The sequence below is a fragment of the Triplophysa rosa genome, linkage group LG22, assembly GCF_024868665.1.
Source record: "Triplophysa rosa linkage group LG22, Trosa_1v2, whole genome shotgun sequence".
Lineage (NCBI taxonomy): Eukaryota > Metazoa > Chordata > Actinopteri > Cypriniformes > Nemacheilidae > Triplophysa > Triplophysa rosa.
Genome location: NC_079911.1, coordinates 6,688,428 through 6,711,340, shown reverse-complemented (window position 1 = coordinate 6,711,340; position 22,913 = coordinate 6,688,428). Strand labels below are relative to the sequence as shown.

Below are 22,913 nucleotides of genomic sequence, written 5' to 3'. Positions count from 1 at the left end.
TGAAAATTCTGCCATGAATTACCCTAAAGTCGTTCGACAAGCCTAGGGCATCCGTTCATCTTCGCAACGCAAATTAAGAAGTTTTGATGAGGTTTGGAAGCTTTCTGACTCCTGCCCATAGACAGCAACGCAACTGACTTTCAAAGCGCAGAACGTCAGTTACGTTGCTGTCAATCTTAATTTTCGTTGCGAAGATGAACGGATGTCCTAGGCTTAATAAGGGTAATTCATAGCAGAATTTTCATATTTCGGTGGAGTTCCCCTTTAATGATTGTGATTAAGAGCCACGATGTTTACTTCTTTGCCAAACAGAGAAAACACAAAATAAAATAGTTAAAACCTAATATCGTGACAGCCCTAATATAGTTGCACTGCTGACAATTCAGAACCAAATTGGGAATACAAAATTGTGACAAAGATACACCTTTAGAACTTCTAGACAGTTGCTAATGCTCTAAATAACGAGGCCTGTCAGGTTCCAGCACCTTCACATAATGAGAAAAAGAGAAAGAGACGGACAGCAGCAATCTTTCCCACAGCGAGTAACACGAGAGACTGTGGAAGGGGTGTAAAGCCAGACAGACACCCAGACAGTGGAGTGAGTGTGTGTGGTATGAGAGAGCATGGTGTTTCTCCAGCTCATCAGACATTGGCCTTGGCACCCAGCGCTAAAACCCATGCCAATGTCGGCTGAGTGAATTCCGAGCCCCCGAGGAAAACAACAAACGGGTCTGTTGTTTGGACCCGGATCGCTGTGTGACCACAGGGGGGTGAGGAAGACTCAACTCAACTGGTCTCTCGCATCACCTCCTGCATCAGACTGCAGTCTGCTTTTGTGTTAAGGGCCAACACTTCCCTTCTGAAGACATCTTTAATGCGGTGACAGATCTCCAGATCTTCAGGAAACTGAATGTTACATTTTATATCTCAATCTTGAAAATAACTTTTAGACACTTACTTTTGTCCCCTCGAGCAACCTTCATTATAGCTTCTGGCCATCTTGGCTCAAGTTTGCACATATGAAAGAGAGAATTATGGGTAATATTTCATTTGGTTGTTGATATTGCCGCACACTGGGTAATTCAATATCAGTACAAGAGTCCCCCGATGTCACATTTTTTAACAGCTTGTATTGTTTACACACTCATATATCATATATATTAGTATATAACAGGTACTAAATATACTTTTTTCGTCCCGTCTTTATAAAGCTCAGAGGAAAACACAGGCGTTAATCTAGCAGTCACTGCAAGTGGGTCCTCCAAAAAAATAAATTTTTCTAAGTATACAAAACCCAACTGTTTCCATTTTTTATTTAAAGCAGAACCTGCAAACTTTAGCAATTTAAAGATATTTGGGGAAAAAACTGTTCCAAGCAGTTCTTTATTTTTGCTGTGCAAAATTGTCTAAATCGATAATTCATTGGATTTCCTAAAAAACAACACGACATATCGGCTTTAAAGTTCCAGTCCGTAATAATTTTTGGTTAAAAGAAAATCATCAAGTACGTAAAAAAAACTTTACATAAAACTTGTAATAATGATTTATCATTTGAGCTGTCCGATTTCATTTTAACTTAAGTACAAAAATTAACCTGCTATTTTAGGTTTCAAACAAAGAGGGCGATAGAGAAGAAGAACTAACAGATTGTAGCTTTAAGGAAGCTCTGCATATTTAGTGTGGTTTCGAGTTCGCCTGACACCAATCGGATGTGTTACTTTGTTGAGCGTTAAAAACAGCTAGAGCTCTACAGATTGGAAAAGGACGCAGGGCTCTCAAGACGCATTTTTAAACGTTGAACTATTTTTAACTTGACGTGCCATCTTTAAAACGCAATGCTCATTGTTGGACGCTTGAAAAAACATGATGACATGATGCAGCTGCAGAATAAAAATGTCTGTCTGAATGTGTATGACGTTGTGCATAAATGGGATTAATTTAAGGATGTGACACATGATTATCTTGGACACCTGGCTTACAGTATCACTGCTGTGTAAATTTATGACCGTAACATGGAACAAGATGTCCAATGAGGAACGAAACAAAGCTGTCTCAAGTACTGTCGCCGGTCTGTAATCTCCAAGCTACTCTTGTAGAGCCTGTGTGCTCTGAAAAACGGTTGGTTAAGATGGACGTCATAAATAGGATTCAGAAAAGCAGCTTTTAAAGATATAACCAGTTCACAAGGAATCTAACTGTATTATATGGGGCATAAACATACTTAAATACAGAAGGCAAATACACCACTCCTAACTGAGCTATTAATAGGGAAATTATTATAGTTTATAGTACATTTTTGGTGTAATTTTCATGTTGATTTTATTTTAGCTCATTCATACATTCCCTTTAGTTATTCTTTAGCAAGGACAGTTTTTTCAATTTAACTTTAGGGACTGTATACACATCAGCGTTTTCATGAACAACTGAAAACATTTTATGCATTTTGGCTCTTTTTTACACTAAAACGGAAACTTCTGAAAACGGGTTTCAAAGTGCACGTTTCTGAAAAACATACCATACCAACCATATCATCTAAATGTAAACTCCGAAAATGTGAATCTGTGAAAGTGGTGACATCATGCACACGCATATTACATGTTCAGTCTATAGGCATGTGCGAGTATAACCAAAACAACATTGGCGGCCAACAGTTTGTACTACTTAACACACTTATTTACATTTCTTCAGTAAAGTGTAGATTTACTTCACCGCTACGACCAGCGGAGACACATTTTGGGATTAACCTTGGTATGCGTATGTGTGGGTGTTTTTTTTTTACAACGCCAACTACTGACCGGGTATGCATAATACTTAATGTATAACATAATGTAACCCTTTACAATAAGGTGCTGTTTGTTTACAATCAGTTAATGCATTAGCTAACATGAACTAACAATGAACAATACTTACACAGCATTTATTAATATTAATTCATGTTAATTTCAGCATTTACTAATACGTTATTAAAATCAAACGTTGACACTGTTAACATTAGTTAATGCAACATGAACTAACATGAATAACTGTTTTGGGATGAACTAACATTAACAAGGATTAATAAATGCTGAACAACTAAATTGTTCATTGTTAGCTAATGTTGGCTAATGCATTTACTAATGTTAATCAATAGCACCTAATTGTAAAGTGTTACCATTTGCTTTATTACACACTATCAAAAAATCCAAAACTAGATCGACTGTACCAGTGCTGGGTACTTGAAAGAGTTAGTGGATAGATTCCAGGTAGTGATGCACCGATATATCGGCTAATAATCGATATCGGTCCATAAAAGCAATCTTTACACTATCGGCCGATAGTTTAAAAACAGCCGATGATCAGGGCCGACATATCCTGTCAATCAAAAGAGGACAGGAAAATGGAATGAATTTGTGCTCTGTATTTAGAAAATGTTAAGAAACATCACCAGCTTGATTTTCAATATTAAGTCATTATATGAATTATTAACATTGAGAAAGTTAAGAAATATTCATTTAGAATCGGCATCAGCAGATATCACTCTATCGATAGATAATCATCTATCGTGTCGGTGGAGAAATTTTGTATTGGTGCATCTCTAATTCCAGGTCATTATGTTATTTTTAAGAGTGACATAGGTGGGTCACTCGGTAGACCTCAAGGTTACGAATACGCGTTTTGACAATGTCATGATCATCCGTAAAAAGACAGATAATACATAACAGTTAACACCAATGAATAAACAGGTTTATGCTGGCAAGTGGAATGTGAACCAGACCTGCATTTGATACGTTGAGTCTTTGCAATTTATATCTGGAAAAAACTAAACATCTGACATGTCTCCATAGACTAGTGTGTGCAGAAGATGTAGTATATAGGGAGAATTGTGTTTCAAGAAAACATTTAGCAGCAAAGCTGTTTTGCAGTGCATAGTTTTCTTATTGGCCCAAGACTTCAGAACAGCTCAGTAATTGGCAGATGGACAACATTTTTGACAACTGCGACATTGTTCCAAGTAGACAGCCAATATATATATATATAGACTCCTCTTAAATACTGGTGACATTGATCAATTAACATCACAGACTGGAAAATCAGATTTACCACAAACATTTGTCTTTTTATGTTGCAAAAAAATTGTTGCGTCAAAAATGTAGCATAATTCAATTCAACAGCAGGTTCAGTTTACAACAAATGTTGGCAACGGTTTCTCATTCAATCCCCAAAAACTGTTTTGTGCCCATAGGAGGTCCATGAGATCTGATCCCGTTTGAAATCGATTGAGAGCAATTTAATGGAAAACAAGCTGGTCGGCTCCTATCACGGCCGCGTCTTGTGCAACCCAAGTTGCATGTCCAGCAAAGCGAGCGACTGCCAACTGCAAAGCCCCGTTTTGAAACACATCAGTGAAATGGGATGCGTTATTCTCCAAAGGCCGATATTTATTGCTCACTCAGGACCGCTTCTCAGCCTCGTTCATTAGCGCTCTGTGCATTGGGCGATACCCTGCAGCCTGCGGACCGATTTCTCCACTCGGAGCAGATGCTGGCGGACACACAAACCCATCCGAGCGGTACAGTCCAAGTGACTCTCTCACACACACACACACACACACACACACACACACACACACACACGCACGCACACACACACACACACACACAAATAGCAAAGACACACAGGCTGAGTAACTCAATCCGCCAAACATAAAAGTGACAAGGGGATCATTAAAATAGAAATGTGACGGCAGAGACATGCCACGCATGCTATTACTAACACCAGTAAGCACTTCATCTTCATTTTGGTGCCGGTTGCATTTGAAACGATGTTCGAAAGGATCGCAGGAAAACACGCTTATGAGAGGAGACGACAGCTGTAGTGTTTCTCCACACCACCGATTCTTTGGGCTCTCGACAACACAATGCCTTATTGTGGATAAAGCCTGAGAAAGTTGGTAAGCTGAGTCGTGTCGATCTGTGGGAGAATGTCTTGTTGCCTGTCAGTGTTTGCAAACAACAAGTCCATCCCCAGAGACCCAAACTGCAGGCGAAACACCGCCGTCCCGACCAGAGGACGAAATCGAGCGAGTGATGACGGCATTGTCATTTATGGCAGATTAACAAAAAGACAAGCAAACAAACAGCTGGCTTTACAATATGTAGGGCTGTAACAATACGCAATTATTTGACGTAATCGCTATTATTTTACATTATTTATTTCAACTGTAATTATTGCATAAATACGAAACAAGGAAGAGTTCAGCGACACCTCTACGAAAGAAATTGTCGTCAAATAAATCAATATAACATGTAAAGATGTTTGGTGTATTATTCATATACTGCAAATGACAATTTAATTAAATAATCACAATATTTTATGACAATTATTCAATGAATGAGTGACACAAAAAAGTATGACAATTAATTGTCAAAGCCGTAAAAACAAACGATTAATCGGCATGATCGCAGTTATTTACTAGACAATTAATCGTCAACAAATTTCATAATCGTGACAGCTTTAATGTTGCGATCTTTAAAAACAAAAACACAGTGTCCATAGCAATGGCCTGCCAAGCTTGGATGGAGCATACATCATATTCCGAATGCTGCTCCGCTGATACACTCTAAGAAAAAAAAACTAAATTGCATGCTAAGTGACCGTGTAAAAGTTAATCTTGCATTTCAATTGTGCAATATTAGATATGGTTTGTATATTAAGTTCTGCTTTTTGTATAATGTGTTTTCCCTGTGGCGGTCTCTTTTCTCGTGAAAAGCAATGAAAATAAATGCAAATATTAGGTTACCTTTTTGACATACAGTAAGTATTATGTGATTCCTCTTAAATGCGGGTATTATGTGAGCATTACGTTACTGCTTGTTTAGAGCAGGCGGCAGGTTTGCCCCGGTGGTCATCCAGCATGTAGACGGGAAGCGTGCAGAGCCAAGGATGCTGAAGGGTTGAGTATTAAGGGAGTCTCTGGTTACAATTTGTGCCGAGCGGGCGCAGAAGGTTTGTTCTGGTGGTGGGCCAGAACGACGACGATGGGAAGAACTGGGCGAGTACTAAGTTACGTCTTGTACAGGCGGCAGGTTTGTCCCAGTGTTGAGCCGGGACGAGGAAGGAAATTATTAGACGAGGATCGGGTTACCTCTTGTACGGAGCGGGCGGCGGGTTTGTCCTGGTGGTTGGCTAGGATGAGGAATGGAAGCGTGCAGAGCTGAGGATGCTGCAGGGCCGAGTGGAGCTCTGTACGTGCTGCCTCCATGTCCTCCTCGGACGAAGCGCTGTCCAACACGAAAACCACCCCCTGGGAACCCTGGTAATACCGGCTCCAGTACTTCTTAATTGAGTCCGCTCCTGCAACAAAAACACACGGTTTCACACCATCAGGGTCTCGGCGAGGAAGTCATAACATTTAATAAACACATTAACCCCTTCGCCAAAAAAAAGAAGGTGGCTGGAAAATGTAAATCAGATGTTGAGCTTTAAGACACGAGAGCTTCAATAAAACGCTCTTGGCAACTGAGCGGTAAAGCGACTATGGTGTATTTCGACACAGTATCAATTCGAACATTGCTGGAATGCATTCGGTGAGGACCCGTACCTTCTTTCAAAAACCAGTGCGGATATTGCATTATGTATTTTTATGACCTTAAGCATGCATGCCAACTTGCGCTCCGCTCAGGGAAAGCCTGTGGGGAAAAGCCGTGCTCAAATGAAGAGCGCTCGACGCAACAGCGTTTCTTTAAAGTCGACCCTGAGAGCATATTAAAATGGTTTCTTCTGATGGCCAGTCTACAGCACAGTTCAAATGGGCCCACTTTTACAGTGAACATATGGTTTCTCTTGCGCTCAGCAATTTGGGGGTACAAAAATGTGGCCACCAAGACACACAAGCGCAGCATGGCTTTGGTTAAAGTGAGTCACAGTGGGGCCTGTACCCTAACCGGGAAAAAAAACACAGCCCGGTTTGTCTATACCTCTCGTCCTCGTGAGTTCTACTAATGGAATGCGCGGCATTAATCGCGTGCATGCTTCGTGTGCGTCGCCTACCGCGCCGATACATTTGCTAGCAAATCGCTAATAAATAGGTGACATCTATCAACGCCAGAGATTAACCAGCAGCTTAATTCAAAGCTCTTGAAGTCCTGCCAGAACGTACGAGCTATTTGCTTGACGCTAAGCAGCTGTGCGTCGTTCCACGACCGCTCTCCACCGGACCCGAGTTTAATGGTTCCGCTCCCAAACTTCTGAGCGCTTTGTCACACCACAAACTGAGCTCTTAGTCATGCCTCGCCAAATTATCGGAACTAAAACTGTTCTGGAGCGCTCTGTAACTCGCTCCACCTATCAGATCGGGTTGCAGCGCTCGAGTGGCCGATATCATCGCCGGTATTACGATCTAATGCTTCCCATTTGGAATGATCCACCGCGGTATTCGGCAACAGCTTTCCAAACGCTGTCATGCAACCTTGACCGCAACAGCAAACATGCTCTGCGATACCCTGCCAAAGAAATAATGTTTTGTGCAGATGTTAAGACAAGTTGTGACTCACAATAAATATTTGTGATCCTCACAGACAGGCCATGTCCGAGGCTGACTCATCTAGTTAACAAACGTTTGATCTGTTGTTGCCATTATAAAAAGCGCCATTAAATATTAACGCGCAATCGGTTGACTTAAACAGCTCATTTCCGACACCGTTTTCTACGTGGGTCATGGGATAAACATGCTCTTTGATTCGATGTGACTAGAAGTCTCCATCTACTGGCTGCATGTTAAAAGAAAAAAATCCCATCTGGGAGGTCTTGTTGAAGCAAGGGCTTTGAAAAGCAGCCGTTTACTTTCATTTCAAACGCGTAAACGTGTGCATCACGCAGAGAACAATGTGACGGAACGCAGCGGCGTTTATCAGCAACTGACTGGTGCATTACAATCTCGTGTGATAATGCAACTAAAGCACATTTTCGCAGAAATCATTACATCATGGCCGCGGTCCAGAGAAACAGAGAGAAAAAGCGAAACAGAGAGAGAGAGGGAAAGAGCCTGCTAAGTGCTTTCAGATGGCTGCTGCGAGATGGTAAATGTGAGCATGTGGTGCCTCCTCTCCGCTGCGCCTGTCAGCCTGCTAGATCACACGGGGTGTCATCGTGATACTGTTGGGAAACGTGCGCAGACGGCACGGCGCTTTGAACGTCTCCTGGCTTCCTGACATCACTCACGCCGACCCAAAACACGGGCCAGACGAGCAGACCAACCAATAACACGGGAAAACGGTAAACCTTCTCGACGGCCGCGTCGGAAACGGCAGGAGGGCGAGCGTGTCACGTCGGCGCGCAACCTCCATCAATAAGGTGTGACATGAGTTTTCCGCGTCAGGTTCAAGGTTAACGTCCCAGTCGTAACCCAAGCCTGATGTTTTTGGGGAAAAGGAGGTCACACTCTGCAGGCCCCTGACATTGAGCTGAACTCTTCAGAGGTCTGGAGGGGAGGTTTCTTAAGTGCTTAAAAGGAAAACAGAACGTAATTGGGCAGGTTTTCAGGAGAATTGGGAGGTTAATCAGTTTGAAGATCATTTAACATTCTTTTTCTCACCATTTCACTTTGAAAGGGTATTTTAACCAATAATGACCATCATTTACTCAACTGCATTTGTACAAAACCCCGGTTTTCGTCGTTCCACAGAGCACAAAATAAGTTCATGCTTTTCATTCCCATTATATGAAAGTAAGTAAATACGACCCTGCATGTGAAACCCAGCTTTTTTTGTGATTTTTGGATTTCTACATAAAATCCTCCTACATAATGAAGAAAACATTTGATATATTTAAAACTGACTGAAGTAAGATCATGTAAAAACTCTAAATCATAGTGAAATTAATGACTGAAATCAAACTATGCTCCTAATTAGATGATAAGGCTTAAGCGTGAATTTCAAGGGCTCTTAAAGCATCATAACAATTCTCAGCTCAAGATTTATTACAATCCACAATACCGGGTTCACAATACAATAGTATCACATTATTCTGAAATTCAAAACCAGGTGTAATTTCCAATTTCCAATTGTTATTGTACATTTTTATAGTTTGGACAACGTTTGAGGTTTAATTAAACTTTCTGTAAGTAAATTAATACCAATTTACCAGGTATGCCGCTTAAAATTATTGGCGAAATTGTAACTATAATTTTGTGAAATTTAGTAATGCGAGTTTTAATATAAAATTCTAATTAAGAAAATAATTAAGAAAGCTAAACCCTAAGAGAGAACTGGCTCCTCAATTATCACAAAAATAATAGTCATGACTATTTTGGCCAATACTGAGATCTAGATTATTAAACACGATTATCTGTTGTCTTTAATAAATTTCAACATTATATTACATATTATTATGTCATTTATATTATTATTAAATACAACGTATAATACATTAAAGATACCTTTTCATAATTCATATAATCAATAATGTCAAAATAAATAAAATGTCGTTTACTGCTGAACAACCGAATAAAAACTCCTTTAGAAAGAAAGGATTAAGAAAAGGTGCGCTGTGGATTTATTCAGGTTTAAGTTTTTACATTTGGCAGACGTTTTTATCTGAAGTGATATACTGTACAGTGCATTCAAGCCACAATATTGTTACATCCCTTGAAGCAACCAACAGCTTTGTGCGAGAAACAAACTGAAATCACCTGTCACCATTCACTTACATTGTACGGAAAACCGCAACATCAAAACATTGCTAAACTTCTCGTTTCTTCTCGATCCAGAGCAAAAAATCATAGACTTAATAATGACATGACGGCAAGTAAATGGTAATCGAATTTTCATTTCTGGGTGAACTATCCCTTTAAATATCCATTTCCATCATGTCCCACCTTCAAACTAACTCATGGCATGCACAAGGACCAGGTGAAACCCCGCCTCGCCTCGCTCTTCACTAATCTCATTTACAGCACTTACAGTACGTATCCAACTTTGTCACCTCACCTATGGAGCCCTCCCTTCCCCCAGAGCTCAGTGCATCTACGACGCCCTCCTTTTCACATCATCGCTCACTCATCCTAAAGACGGATTCAAAGCGGCAGCCAATCACTCACACGAAAACGGAAACGCGGGCCAAGATGGCTGCGGGTTCGGTGAACGAGTGACATCTAAAACATTTCCCTTTGCGTGCTGCATCCAAGCACCGCCGCTTCCAATTTACATTGAAGAGCAAACTATCAGTCATCAAAGAAATGACTCTGCATCATTTGGGGTTGGGTCCTCGTGTCACATCTGTGTCAAATAACGTTTATATACCCGGTGTTGGGTTGCCAAAGTTGACTTTTCAGAAGTTGAAATGCATTGAAATGACAACAGATGTGTCCATAGGTGCTGGCTAATGACAATAATGATGCAGTTGAAAAATCATTAACAGAGAGCATTTACCTCCGAGTTCCTTGACGTTTAAAATGGCGTTCTGGAACGGCACGGCTTTAATGCTAAAACCTGCAAATGAAAGTTGAACAAAAATTACACACCATGAGGATTTCATAAAAGAAAGTCAGAAATAAACAAACACCCCCAGCACACCTGGGTGGTCATGTGCAGGTGTGTAAAAACAAAACAGTACGATTTTCGTAGCACACAAATATCTTCTAGAGGCGTTTTATGAAGAACGTTGATCAAAACTTTGCTACCTAATAAATATTTGCAGGCTACAACAGGACCTTTTCTGTTTTCCTCCAGTTGTGTAAACAAAGTCATAAATACACCAATCGAGTTACAGAAACCTAGTTCGGTCAAACCTTTACGAGAAAGTAATAAGAGGAAGTATAGAAAGTGTTTGGTGAGGAGGAAGTGCAGAAATCTGTGTTTGTGTTTATCGGTCATGTCTGGCTCTCTGATGGTGGGCTGACCTGTGGTAGGAACGATGTTGTCCGCTGCCTCACTGCAAAGTCTGGAGAGCAGACTGGTCTTCCCGGAGCCTGTCAGACCTATGCAAACCACGTCATACTCTGGTCTGGGAGTGGGAGGTCCTTTACAGCATAACGTCCTAAAACACTGAAGACAAAACGGAGACAGGTAGAAGGTTAAGATGATTTCCATTAAAACATCCCACTCAAGTTTTGGCTCGCGATTCTCTGTGCGTGTGTGTCGTTTAAGAAACAGAACCACATCTCGAAGCCATCTGACATCTGTTGACACCATCTGGTTGAGCAAACGTTTCTGCGCGCAAAAAACAAGTCTACCGCACAGTGCCTCCATTGAAATTATATGGGCTGAGAGTTACCACAATGTTCTGGGCCGAGCTCGCACCCAATATATTTACTTGCAGAAATATGTCCCTGTTCTCTGTGCGCTATTGTTGGAGGGCTTTGGTTGACGTCATCACAATAAACGCTAATGCGACTGAAAAAGTCGGGCAATAAATTGCAACTGAGCGAGGTCGGACTAACCGCCAAAATACACACGCATAAACACGGCCCATAATACTGCTAAAACAGGTCATTTAACAGATCAAAAGCTTCCCAGCATACAGTCTACGGGAGGAAGATCAAAGCCGCTGGGGCCCTCTGTTCGAGCACATTTGACATGCGGAACCCGCGATTGTGTTGCGTTACAGTGCGACGTTACGGGTAATGGGAGCTTAATGCGGTCAAGCCTCTTCTGAGTAAAAACAAATACATATTCAGCCAGTATAAAATTTCTTATTTCCCTTTCTATCTTCGTCTCCGTCTGCCTTTTGCATGTCCCACAGCAGACTTCATCTGGTTGGCTATGTATAGCTTTATTTATAGCGAGCTGTCTACTGCCTACACGGGCAACATCTTGACCCAAGTAAAACTTCATATTTAAATGATTTGGAATGGTGTACAAGGAACACAGAAATAAAGTCACTCGCATGATGTGCGCGGGATGTTTTACACTTGGTTTATTGCTGCAGAATTTGACGTTAGCATGTCGCTAAGCTAAGTATGTGATGCGTTAATGGTGCAGTTTTAATTAGATAACCATTTCACAATCAAATACAACAATATTACCAGTTTTTTCACTGAACATGTTGCAATGCGTTCTGGGATTGCCGTTTCTGTGTATGCGCAATTTCAACGTAATGCATGTGACATTTTCAGTCAAAACTTGAAATACAAATTCTCAGAGAATGTATTTATTACCGATATATTAAATGATCTGTTTATATTTTACTAAACCCCTGATGATAGAGTCCAGACGTCAGAAAAATATCATACTCTATGCATGAGTTTTCTATTTTAAAGAGTAAATATTTTGTTATTTTGAAAGTCCTACTTTGGTTTAAGGAGTGTCCAACAACAAGTTTACGTACATACAAAGTGTAAAAACACTTTCATTTTCTAATAATAGTTAGTTATTATTTTCTTACTTCTTGACTGACTCTAAAATGATTCATTCGGCGATTCATCTGTCTAATCCCCTCCTTTCTGTCAGTGTACTCTGATCTGATTGGTCAGATGGTCTAGTCTGCTGTGATTGGTCTACCGCGTGCAGTGTCGCAAATGGAACGTAGGCGGGCATTACACCGAGTGACGCAAATCTGTCGCGGAACTGAATTTAGAACGACAGATGACTCGTTCGCGTGATTCAGAGTCGACTCCTTTTTTCCCAAGCCAATAACTTTGTTATTCGTTCACGTTCGGCTTTACAACTTGGTAGACTGCTTACATTCACACACAGCAACATTACACATTGCGTGAAATGTAGTTTTAACAACACTGTAATAGTTACTCTTTAACAGAAGAAAATGAATGTGTTCTGGATGTGACAAAAGGACTCACATTTTTGAGAGAAAACATACTTTGTTTGATTTCTGTGAATTAAAACACACAAACCAGAAGCACTAATACCCAGCAAATGGGATGATTCTTCCACAAAATAGTTTTAATTTCCATGTGCCCATTTATGAGGAATATGGACTGTTATGGATGTGACAATTCACTTACCTTACCTGACTATGGAAAACTGCTTTAAAAACAAAAACTGCTTTAAAAACTTTGAGAGAGACTTCACATGGGTATTTAAAACACCAAAAATTGACATCTGACCTAGGTTGCATAGAATTGCCCATATGCAGCTTTAGGAACTGAATTGTCGCCTTAGCTGTTGTGTGGCCTAATTTAATGAAGCTTTCTTGTATGACTAACTTCTTAGTGTATTGAACCCTTTAGATGAAAGTGTCTGCCAAATAAGTACTATGGAAACGTATCTTACTCAAGTATGCAAAAACATACCAAAATTCTTAGAAAACACACTGCGGGTGTACAATCCTGTTACACATACTTAGCGTGTGTTCTTGCGTTACTCTGCCGGCAACAAACCTCAGCACTCAAGGGGCGACAGACTTCCCAATGAGGCATGAAATCTGGCTTGCTTAACTTGGTGTTCCCATACTTGCGTAGAGCGTTTCGACCCTTATTTAGTCATACTGTAGATACTAATGACAACGGCTTCATAAAGAGGTGTGTGTGCCAATAAGAGTGGGAGAGTGAGGCTGGAACAAGGGATTTTTCATCACACGGGGTGCAAATATGCATGGTGAATGCATTATGTGAATCATGTGACATCCACAGGCTAAGTGCACACACAACACAGCATAACTGGATGAGGGTAAACCATGACGGATACAGTGAGAAATCATGAATGCTTATTCGTTTGTTTGTTGTATTCATACATTCAGGACTGAACATGTGATTGCAAGGAAAATGTGAGGGAGGCGTGGTGGGGTTTCAATCTACATTGAATACAGACTGAGTTTGGGTGTAAGATTGGCAAATAATGACCTCTAGTGGACACAGTGATTATACTTTAAACTCCAATCCTACAACAGATCGGTTTAGTTTATTAGTTTAGTTTATTAATTTATAAATCACATTTCAAACAACGGAAGTTGTAGCCAAAGTGCTGTAAAGATATATTAAAATACTATTTAAAAGAAAAAGAAAATTAAAAGAAAATTAGCACTGGATCAAAACCATAGAGACATATGTAAAGATATAAACACCTTCAATTAACTCAGAATACAGATATGTTTTTAGGGAAGATTTGAAAATGGAGACAGAAGGGGAAGATCTAATATTGAGAGGAAGACTGTTCCAAAGTCTGGGAGCAGCCACCGAGAAAGCCCGATCACCTTTCGTTTCGTAACATGAACGAGGAACAAAAAGAAGAAGTTGATTAGAAGAGCGTAGAGATCTTGAAACATTGTGCGGAAAAAGAAGATCATTTATGTACTGAGGGGCAAGCCCATATAAAGCTTTATAAACAAAAAGCAAGATTTTAAAATCAACTCGGGACTTGACCGGTAACCAATGGAGAGAAGCAAGAACAGGAGTGATGTGTTGATTCTTTTTAGTTCCAGTCAAAAACCTGGCTGCTGCGTTTTGAACCATCTGCAAGCGATTTACAGCTGAATTGGGTAAACCCACGTATAAGGAATTACAATAATCTAACTTTGAGGTGATAAATGCATGAATAACAGTTTCAAGGTCTTTCTTAGAAAGCATCGTCTTGATTTTGGCAATAGATCTAAGCTGAAAGAAACTGCTTTTAACAATCGCACTAATTTGCCTATCAAAAGTCAAATTGGAATCTAAAATGACACCAAGATGGTCATGAACATTTGGAGATAAAGATCCAAGTTGATTAATTAAGTCAGGAGTCATAACCGTCGGTGCCATAATTTACCAGTCACATGGATCTCGATTTCTTATTGTTCAATATGTAATCATGCTTTAGACTCCACATGAAATCAAAACAGGCTTATTTACTTTTAAGTGATACTTCACCCAAAATTGAAAATTCTGTCATCATTTATTCACCTTCGAATTGTTCCAAATCTGTATAAATGTCTTTGTTCTGATGAACACGGAGAAAGATATTTGGAAGAATGCTTATAACAAAACAGATCTTGCCCCCCATTGACTCCCACAATAGGAAAAAATACAACACAAAAGAAGACATTCCTTTTTTCCTTCTTTCCTCCATTTTTTCCTACTATGGGAGTCAATGGGGGGGGCAAAATCTGTCTGGTAATAAGCATTCTTCCAAATATCTTTCTCGGTGTTCATCAGAACAAAGAAATGTATACAGATTTGGAACAACTGCAAGGTGAGTAAATGATGACAGAATTTTCATTTTTGGGTGAAGTATCCCTTTAATACACATTTACTTCAGTTATGTTATTGCAATCTTTCATCAAAATGTAGTGATTCACTACATTCTTTTGGCTGAAGTCACCAAGCACTCCTATTTATTAAGCCCTTTATTAAGAACACCCATAATCCAATTGATCTGAAAACGATCAAATCAAGTCCTGTCCAACCTTTTTTTCCTCATTAAGCATCCTGCCTCACTCAAAAATAGGTCACACTGAAAAAGTTGAATGGATTGTAAATTACATTCTATTTAAAACCCAACCTTCATTGGCCGTGTTTACTTCATAATCGGTGTCTGTCACGAAGGGTCATCACAGTATCAGACTTGTAGACGATGCTTGCCTTATTTCATGTAAGCTTTTTCGATGTGATTTTTGTTTATTAGAATAAAACCCATATACTCTGATATTCTGCTGTTGGCCTTTTTGCCAAATAAATGTGTTCAATAACCACCTTAAACGCTTAGTGTTTTCTCCATTTTATACCATCCACCTCATTTGGTGATGGTTTATGCTGCCATCATGGGAACCTGGGAAACTTGTGCCATCCTCTCTCAAATATTTAGTCCTCATAAGCTGATCCATACATCTCACATATAATGATCAAAATACCACATTTTTGCAAAATCATTCATTCATTGACAACTGTTGCTTTCCATGGTTTTGGATATCGGCACTCCCCCAACGACATCATAACTCTGCAACTAAAATACAGAGTTTCTCATTGGTGAACACGACTTCGCTTGAGCGTTCATGTGGAACTTGTGAATATAATATTTCAGACTCCACTTAAAGGCTGGATCAGTCTAACCTGATGGGCCATTCAAAGCAAATATGTACAGTACAAATATTCATCACTTTTAGCCACTACTGATTTTACGAAATTTTAATATGTGTAGTAGTATTACCACAATATCTTTAATCACGATTAAAATCTGTTATTGACAACCCTCTTCTACTCAAAAATCCTCATTTCAATCTCAAATCACACAATTTAAATTATTCATTTCTGTAGCAAAACTAGTGTGGCATTATGAGCAAAAGCATGAAGTGATATCAAAGGCCACTTTTTCAACCATCGAATGACATCCCAAAAACAAGTCCCAACCTATGTCATTTGCCATCATTTTGGGTGAACTGTTCATTCAATAGAACCCATTACTTGTCACCTGAATATAACAACTGCTGTCCCACTTTAACAGAGCTCTGTGAGAGACGAAAACATCAGGGAACAAACACTGGTAGTTACTTCAGTAACCAGAAGGTGGCAGCACAAAAGACGATCCTGTGCCTAGTCAAACTCTTTAATCTTATTAAATCTAAAACAGTAAAGAAAGTCAAGACTAAAACAGGTTAAATATTTAGAACCAAACACATGCAAATGTATGTAAACAATCCCATTAAGAGGAACCGTTAGAAACTTTGAAAACAGGTCAGACCTGTACTTGATAATCCAGTGTGGAAAAAGCCAGTTGGTCAATGTGTTCTAAGAAATTCTTTAACAAATTAATAAAAAGCTGTCGATCTCCAAAATGAAAACTATTTTATTATCTATTCACTCTCAAGTCATCCCAAACCTGTATATGACTCTTTTGAGAAATGTCTCAGTGGTTTTGTGTTTGTAGAGTGAAAGTCAATGGGTCAATGAAAGTCAATGTTCTTTGGTTACCAACATTCTTCAAAATATCTAATTCTGTGTTATACAGAAGAAAGGAAGTCATACAGGTTTGAAATGACATGAGGGTAAATAAATGATGATGTTTTTGGTGAACTATCCCTTAAACACCCCCAGGCCCAGTTGGTTATGCATTTATTAGAGCAAGTTGCACAACAACAGCAATGGCCTAATCTTTACACAAGTGTAGGTGTCTCCTGATACATCACAGGTAATCATCATCAGACAGCCTCCAACAACAGTACAAAGATCAAACACGCAGGGTCAAATCTGGATGCCAAAATATGTGCCGCTATTGGCCCGATCACAATAGTAAGCGGCTGTTCCCAGGGGCGTCATCATCTGGGGGGAAATGCCCACCGATGCCACTGACGCCCATCCTACCCATAGCACGGCTTCCAGGTAGAGACAGGCAGGGCGGGCTGCCCGACTGGATGGGGCGAACAACAGGAAACAGGAAGGGCTCAAAAACTGTGATTGATGCCACAATAGGAGGCCTGAGAGGAAGCGGTAGTTCCATGCCTGAAATGCACCAGAGACGTGCTGGCGTGCAATAAAACTCAATGGCACCTGTTTGTTCTATGATAAAGAAGCGGCAAAGTGGAAAAATCACAAACCAGACTTAATGTTAATTCTTTATAGAGGCTTGTAGTGACTTGGGGTAAAGACAAACATGGGTTTACTGGTTTAATATTAGTAGCAATTGGTTTAATAATAGTTGTTTTTTACTACTACCAAAAAACCTATGGGATGCTCAGATCAGAATTTTTGCAACAAACACATGCTACCAATTTCATGCTAAAATGAAAACGTGTGTGTGCTATATTAGAGGATTTAACAGCAAAATATTATCAGACCTGTACACACCTGATCGCAGGCATAGCTTTGTTCCACGGTATTGAAGCACTGCTCTTTTTAAACTGTAGAAATGGTAAAATTGTCTCAACGATGTATGCATTTTCATTTTCTGTTGTTGTTCATGCAGTAGTTTTGCAAATATTATGTAAAAATCAACCCGTTGTTAGAGGGCTGTACAACAATTAATCATGATTAATCGCATCCAGAATAAAAGTTTACATAATATACGTCTGTGCATATCAATTTTGTATTTATAAACGCATACACGTACATGTACAGTTGTTTATATATAATTTATATACAAATATTAATATGGGAGTGTCCATTTACACAGAGTACAAATAGCCCGCCTTGTTGGTAGAAACTATTTGCACTAACTCCGCCCACCAGTATTTGTGTGTATAGCTCTGACGCTGGAGACCCCAGTTCAAATCCACCTGTTGCTGAAATCGCTCTTTTATTTCCACCTTTTCCCATCACATATCAGTTCATGAAGGCATCTGTTTTCAATCAAATTAATTTAAACTTAAAATTAAGTTTTATTCATAAAGTTTAGGGTAAGGTTGGGGGTAGGTGTAGGGCTTTATTATCTCAATAAATTACCATCCTTTTAAAGAGTAAATATTTTGTGATTTTTAAGGTCCTACTTTGGTTTATGGAGTGTCTAACAACACGTTTACGTACATACAAGGTGTAAAAACACTTTCATTTTCTAATAATATGCAGTTATTTATTACCTTACTACTTGTCTGACTCTCAAATGATTCGTTTTGGCTATTCATCCGTCTAATCCCCTCCTTTCTGTCAGCCTACTCTGATCTGATTGGTCAGATGGTCTAGTCTGCTGTGATTGGTCTACCGCGTGCAGTGTCGCAAATGGAATGTAGACGGGCATTACAACGAGTGACGCAAATCTGATCCGGAACTGAAATTAGAACAACAGACGACTTGTTCGCGTGATTCAGAGTCGACTCCTTTTGTACAACTTGGACATGCTTACATTCACACACAGCAACATTACACACTGCATGAAATGTAATTTTAATTTAATAATTTACACTCTGTTATATTGCATAATGTTTAATGCACAACAATACTGAGGAGCAAATAGTATCTGCCACCATTTATAAGTACCAATAGCATTGAACTACTACTGTATTTACACTTAATCCAAAGAAAATAAAGCTATTTTCGGTTAGCGTAAATAGCGTATCGCTAAGAATATATTGCTATATTGCTATATTCACTTAGTGTAAACAGAACCTACTGCAATTTAAACTTAGTGTAAATAGAAGCTGTCGGTATTTACACTTAGTGCAAAAAGCTGCTGCCTATTAATATATACATGCAAATATTTCCTAAATATATACATGTATGTGTTGATAAATACAAAATAATTATGCACAGTGCATAGACATATATTATGTAAACACAAACGTTTATTCTGGATGCGATTAATCGCTGAACAGCCCTATAACAACGGGTTCGATTTTTTCATATAATATTTGCAGAAAAAGAAATTCACAATGAGCATTCCATTAGGCAAGATTCAATAACTATAACAACTGTATTTACAACTGTAAATGACATTCACTGTGCAAACACAGAATCCATGTCAACTAACAACACTTACATCTTTACTACCATTATACAGTCGTGTATAAACCTGTGGCTCAGTGATAACAAGTGATGACTTTTAGTCGGTCTCACGTGTTGACCCTGCATGTTTCAGCTGGGGTGAAACATTTGATACACTGTGAATCTCTCTCATATCACAGTATCATAGTTTTGAGTCAACAGAGCGCATGGGGATTTGCACAGTGTTAAAACTGTAGCAGGATAAAAAGTAAGGCACTCAACAAATCCCATCTAAGATGGAGCTGCCCTCGTCGCTTGGGGACTGATGCCACTGGGCAATGAATCATAAAAGTCATTGCATTTTAAGATTCTAAAACACAACCTGCATTTTCCAAACATCAGCTATTTCCAGCCTTTAGAAACCATCAAACAATCACGCCATCCAGAAGGTCAAGCCGTAAATAACCAATGAACTGGGAATTTATTTGGTCCTTCCCAGGAACAAGTGAATGGTCTACAAGCAATGGCTTGATTTATGATCTTATAATCTGGAATAGCCGGGGGAAGCCTACCAGCCCAGCGCTGGGAGCTCATACAGGAAGTTTCTTTTTGTTTTCTTTATTCTGTGCAGATTTCCCACTTTTGTAGGGCTGTCTTTGGAGTGGTATCCTGTTTGGTCTTACAGGGCTTCCAATTCCCAGCAGCTCCAGGGTCCCATAGAGCCCCAGCAGTAGCGGGCTGTGGAATATTCACCCGCCGGAGGGGAACTCTGCGACCTTACTGCCACATCCTGGCTTATCAAAGCACGGAAGTGGAGCAGAATACACGGTTAGCGTCTCCATTCCTACACTAGCCGGTCTCTCTTCAGGACCGCCGTCTGCAATAAGAGACACCCACCCTGCTACTGTAATTTACAGAACACTGTTCAATTCCATTCAAATTCATATTGCGCTTTTTACAGTTTTGCATTTTTGCAAAGCAGCTTTAGAGCAAATCAAATAAGTACTGGTGGTAATACATAAGGTTAAACAGTATAGAAATAAGGGGGAAATAATACAATCTGAAATTATGGAAAAAGTTATTAAATCTATTCAATACAATAAAGGTTTTCATATTTTCATAAATCTGTATTAACAATGCTAAATGACCAGTCATGATGCTATTAAGCAAGTCTACACATCAAATTATTCATCAAGCGTAATACTAACTGTATTAAGTGCACGAGGTACCATGAGCTGGAGAGTAGAATAATCACCAGTTTTAGATTAGTAAAATAAAATGTTATGTTAGATATGGCCTGTTTTATAATACTAATCATACAGTGGCCACTGAAAACATTCCTAGAGTTTCCGGCCCAAGTTCACACAATAGCATCATGAAGTTGCTCCACTTTCATGCTTTGGGTCTGCTGTTATCTCACATCCTCCACCCACCGAATGATGAAAGCATCTGGAGTTCATAAAATGTTAGAAAATATGAAACCTTGTTAATATTACACATTTTTGATATACTCAGGACAGGTTTTTAAAACTACTGACACAGAACTCTGCTGGATTCAATCTTAAACTAGTTTTTGGTAAGTCTGTGCCAGTGTCCTTTATTATGGGAATAGCTTACCTACAAAATGAAAATTCTGTCATTATTTACATGACGTCTTGTCATTTCAACTTTCTTTCTTTAGCAGAACACAAAAGAAGATATTTTGATAAAACCGTTGGTCCCCATTGACTTGCATTAGCATTACTTGCATGAAAGTATTTTACATGAAATCAATTAAATGAGAACATGATTGTGGATGTTAACTATAAAATCACCATATTCTATATTAAAGCTGCAATCTGTAACTTTCTGAAAATATTTTTATAATATTTTTTTCATTTTTAAAAATATACAAAAAAACACTTATTGACCAAGTATATAAGTCTCCTTTCCTTTCCCAGATTTACGATGGTAAATTTATAATTAAAATAATGATTTATAATTTCAGTGTTCAGTCAGATTTCTCTGGAAATGTCAGGCTGATTTGTTATTAGCCTTTACGTTATGTTATGACAATAAACCGAAAGAAGAGGAGCAGGCTACCAGACTTTGGCCTGGTTTTGTTATGCAGATCTGGCAAACCTGGTTGCGAATATTAGCACATTCCTAACTTGTTTTTAAAGCAGTTATAAACGTGTTGTTTAAATGGCTAATTTTAATCTGGAAATATCTATATGAAATATCTGATGAACAGGTAAAATGTCAGCAAATTTATTTATTTTCATTTGGTCAGAATAAAAGTCGCAGATATATTACTCCGAATTTACTCCGTTTACATTTTTTGGATAGGATATATCCTTTGTAGGACGTACTTATTGTCATGTTGATGTAAAATAACAGATGCGCTCTGATGGGGTGATCACAACCCATATGTATTCCTCAAACCATCATATTCATCCACACAGACAAACAGTGCCAAAGCACGACCCACATAAAGAAAATAGCTCCGCAAGTATCCTGCAATTTTATTTTTTAAACAGAGATGGCGATAAAGAGGCAAAAGTTACTGATAGCAGCTTTAATATTGGGAGAACATTCAACAACACTCACTTATAAGACCCTCCAATATTAATTCAACTAGGGCTGCACGATAAATTGTTAATAACCGCACACGATTAGGCAATTTAGTATGATTGTTTTTGCGCAGTTCTTCAGTGAAGTAAGGTTAAATGCTGCTGTGCCAAATGGCCAAATGGCGCACAGAAACTCCAATTAAGCACAACATAAGTAGTACAACACCACACGTATTCCAGAAAATGCTTATTGGGATCTTTCTATCACTGTTTTTCAAGCCTTCTCAGGTATTTTCATGATAATAAAGTATATTTATGATGATGTTTGATGGGTGTTGCTTTCTCAAATGCACGTTATAGCGCATGAAACTCACAGTGATTTCAGGTGAGCCAGAACTTACTACTGATCATCAAAGAGCCGTACTTCACGGACAAGCTGCGCATTAGTGTTGTCAAAAGTACCGGTACTTCGGGTCCAAGTCGGTACCTAAAAATAAAAAAGTTGGCTGTACCTAATTTTCATAAGACCCGGTAGCACCGACGTCCCGGGTTAACCGGGTACTGATGATCTGTCTGACAGGTTGCGACAGGCAAGCGAGGCTCCGATCCACAAGAGATGCACGCAGAAATACTTCAGATTAAAGTCATATCACGAAGAAAATGAACAGAGTTTTGTGGTGAAAGGAGGAAACATCCGGATTTAAGTTAACAATTCAAGCAGTAAGATTCAAATTCTGTTGCGTTTGCATTATGAATGTTGTATACTTCATGTATACAAAATGGCATTGCTTTCTATACATTTATATTAACAATGAGCTTTATTAATAAAATTATGTTTCAATTAGCATGTACTGGTGTTTTGCTTTGGTACCGAAATTGGTACCGAGAAACGTGGAATTTTACTGGTATTGGTACAGACTACTGAAATTTTGGTACCGCGACAACACTACTGCGCATAAACACATAACCGTAATTATCGCGATATCACAGTCGCAAACGATGGGCGATTTACGCGATATTTAGTGAAAACCATGATTAACCGTGCGGCCCTGAATACAAGCAATATCCAAAGGTAAACTCCAATGTCTGCAGTGTCTGTTTGA

The 22,913-nt window shown here is 39.1% G+C and overlaps 1 protein-coding gene across 2 annotated transcripts in view; it reads right to left on the bottom strand.

Moving 5' to 3' along the window:
- Positions 1 to 22,913, bottom strand: part of arl15b (ADP-ribosylation factor-like 15b) — a 61,685-nt gene that overhangs the window by 17,170 nt on the left and 21,602 nt on the right. For both annotated transcript variants that reach the window (XM_057321017.1, XM_057321018.1), the window contains 3 exons: positions 10,877 to 11,021; positions 10,407 to 10,466; positions 6,125 to 6,333 (listed from right to left, as the gene is read on the bottom strand). In XM_057321017.1, coding sequence (XP_057177000.1) covers positions 6,125 to 6,333; positions 10,407 to 10,466; positions 10,877 to 11,021 — 414 coding nt within the window. The remainder of the gene's footprint in view (positions 1 to 6,124; positions 6,334 to 10,406; positions 10,467 to 10,876; positions 11,022 to 22,913) is intronic.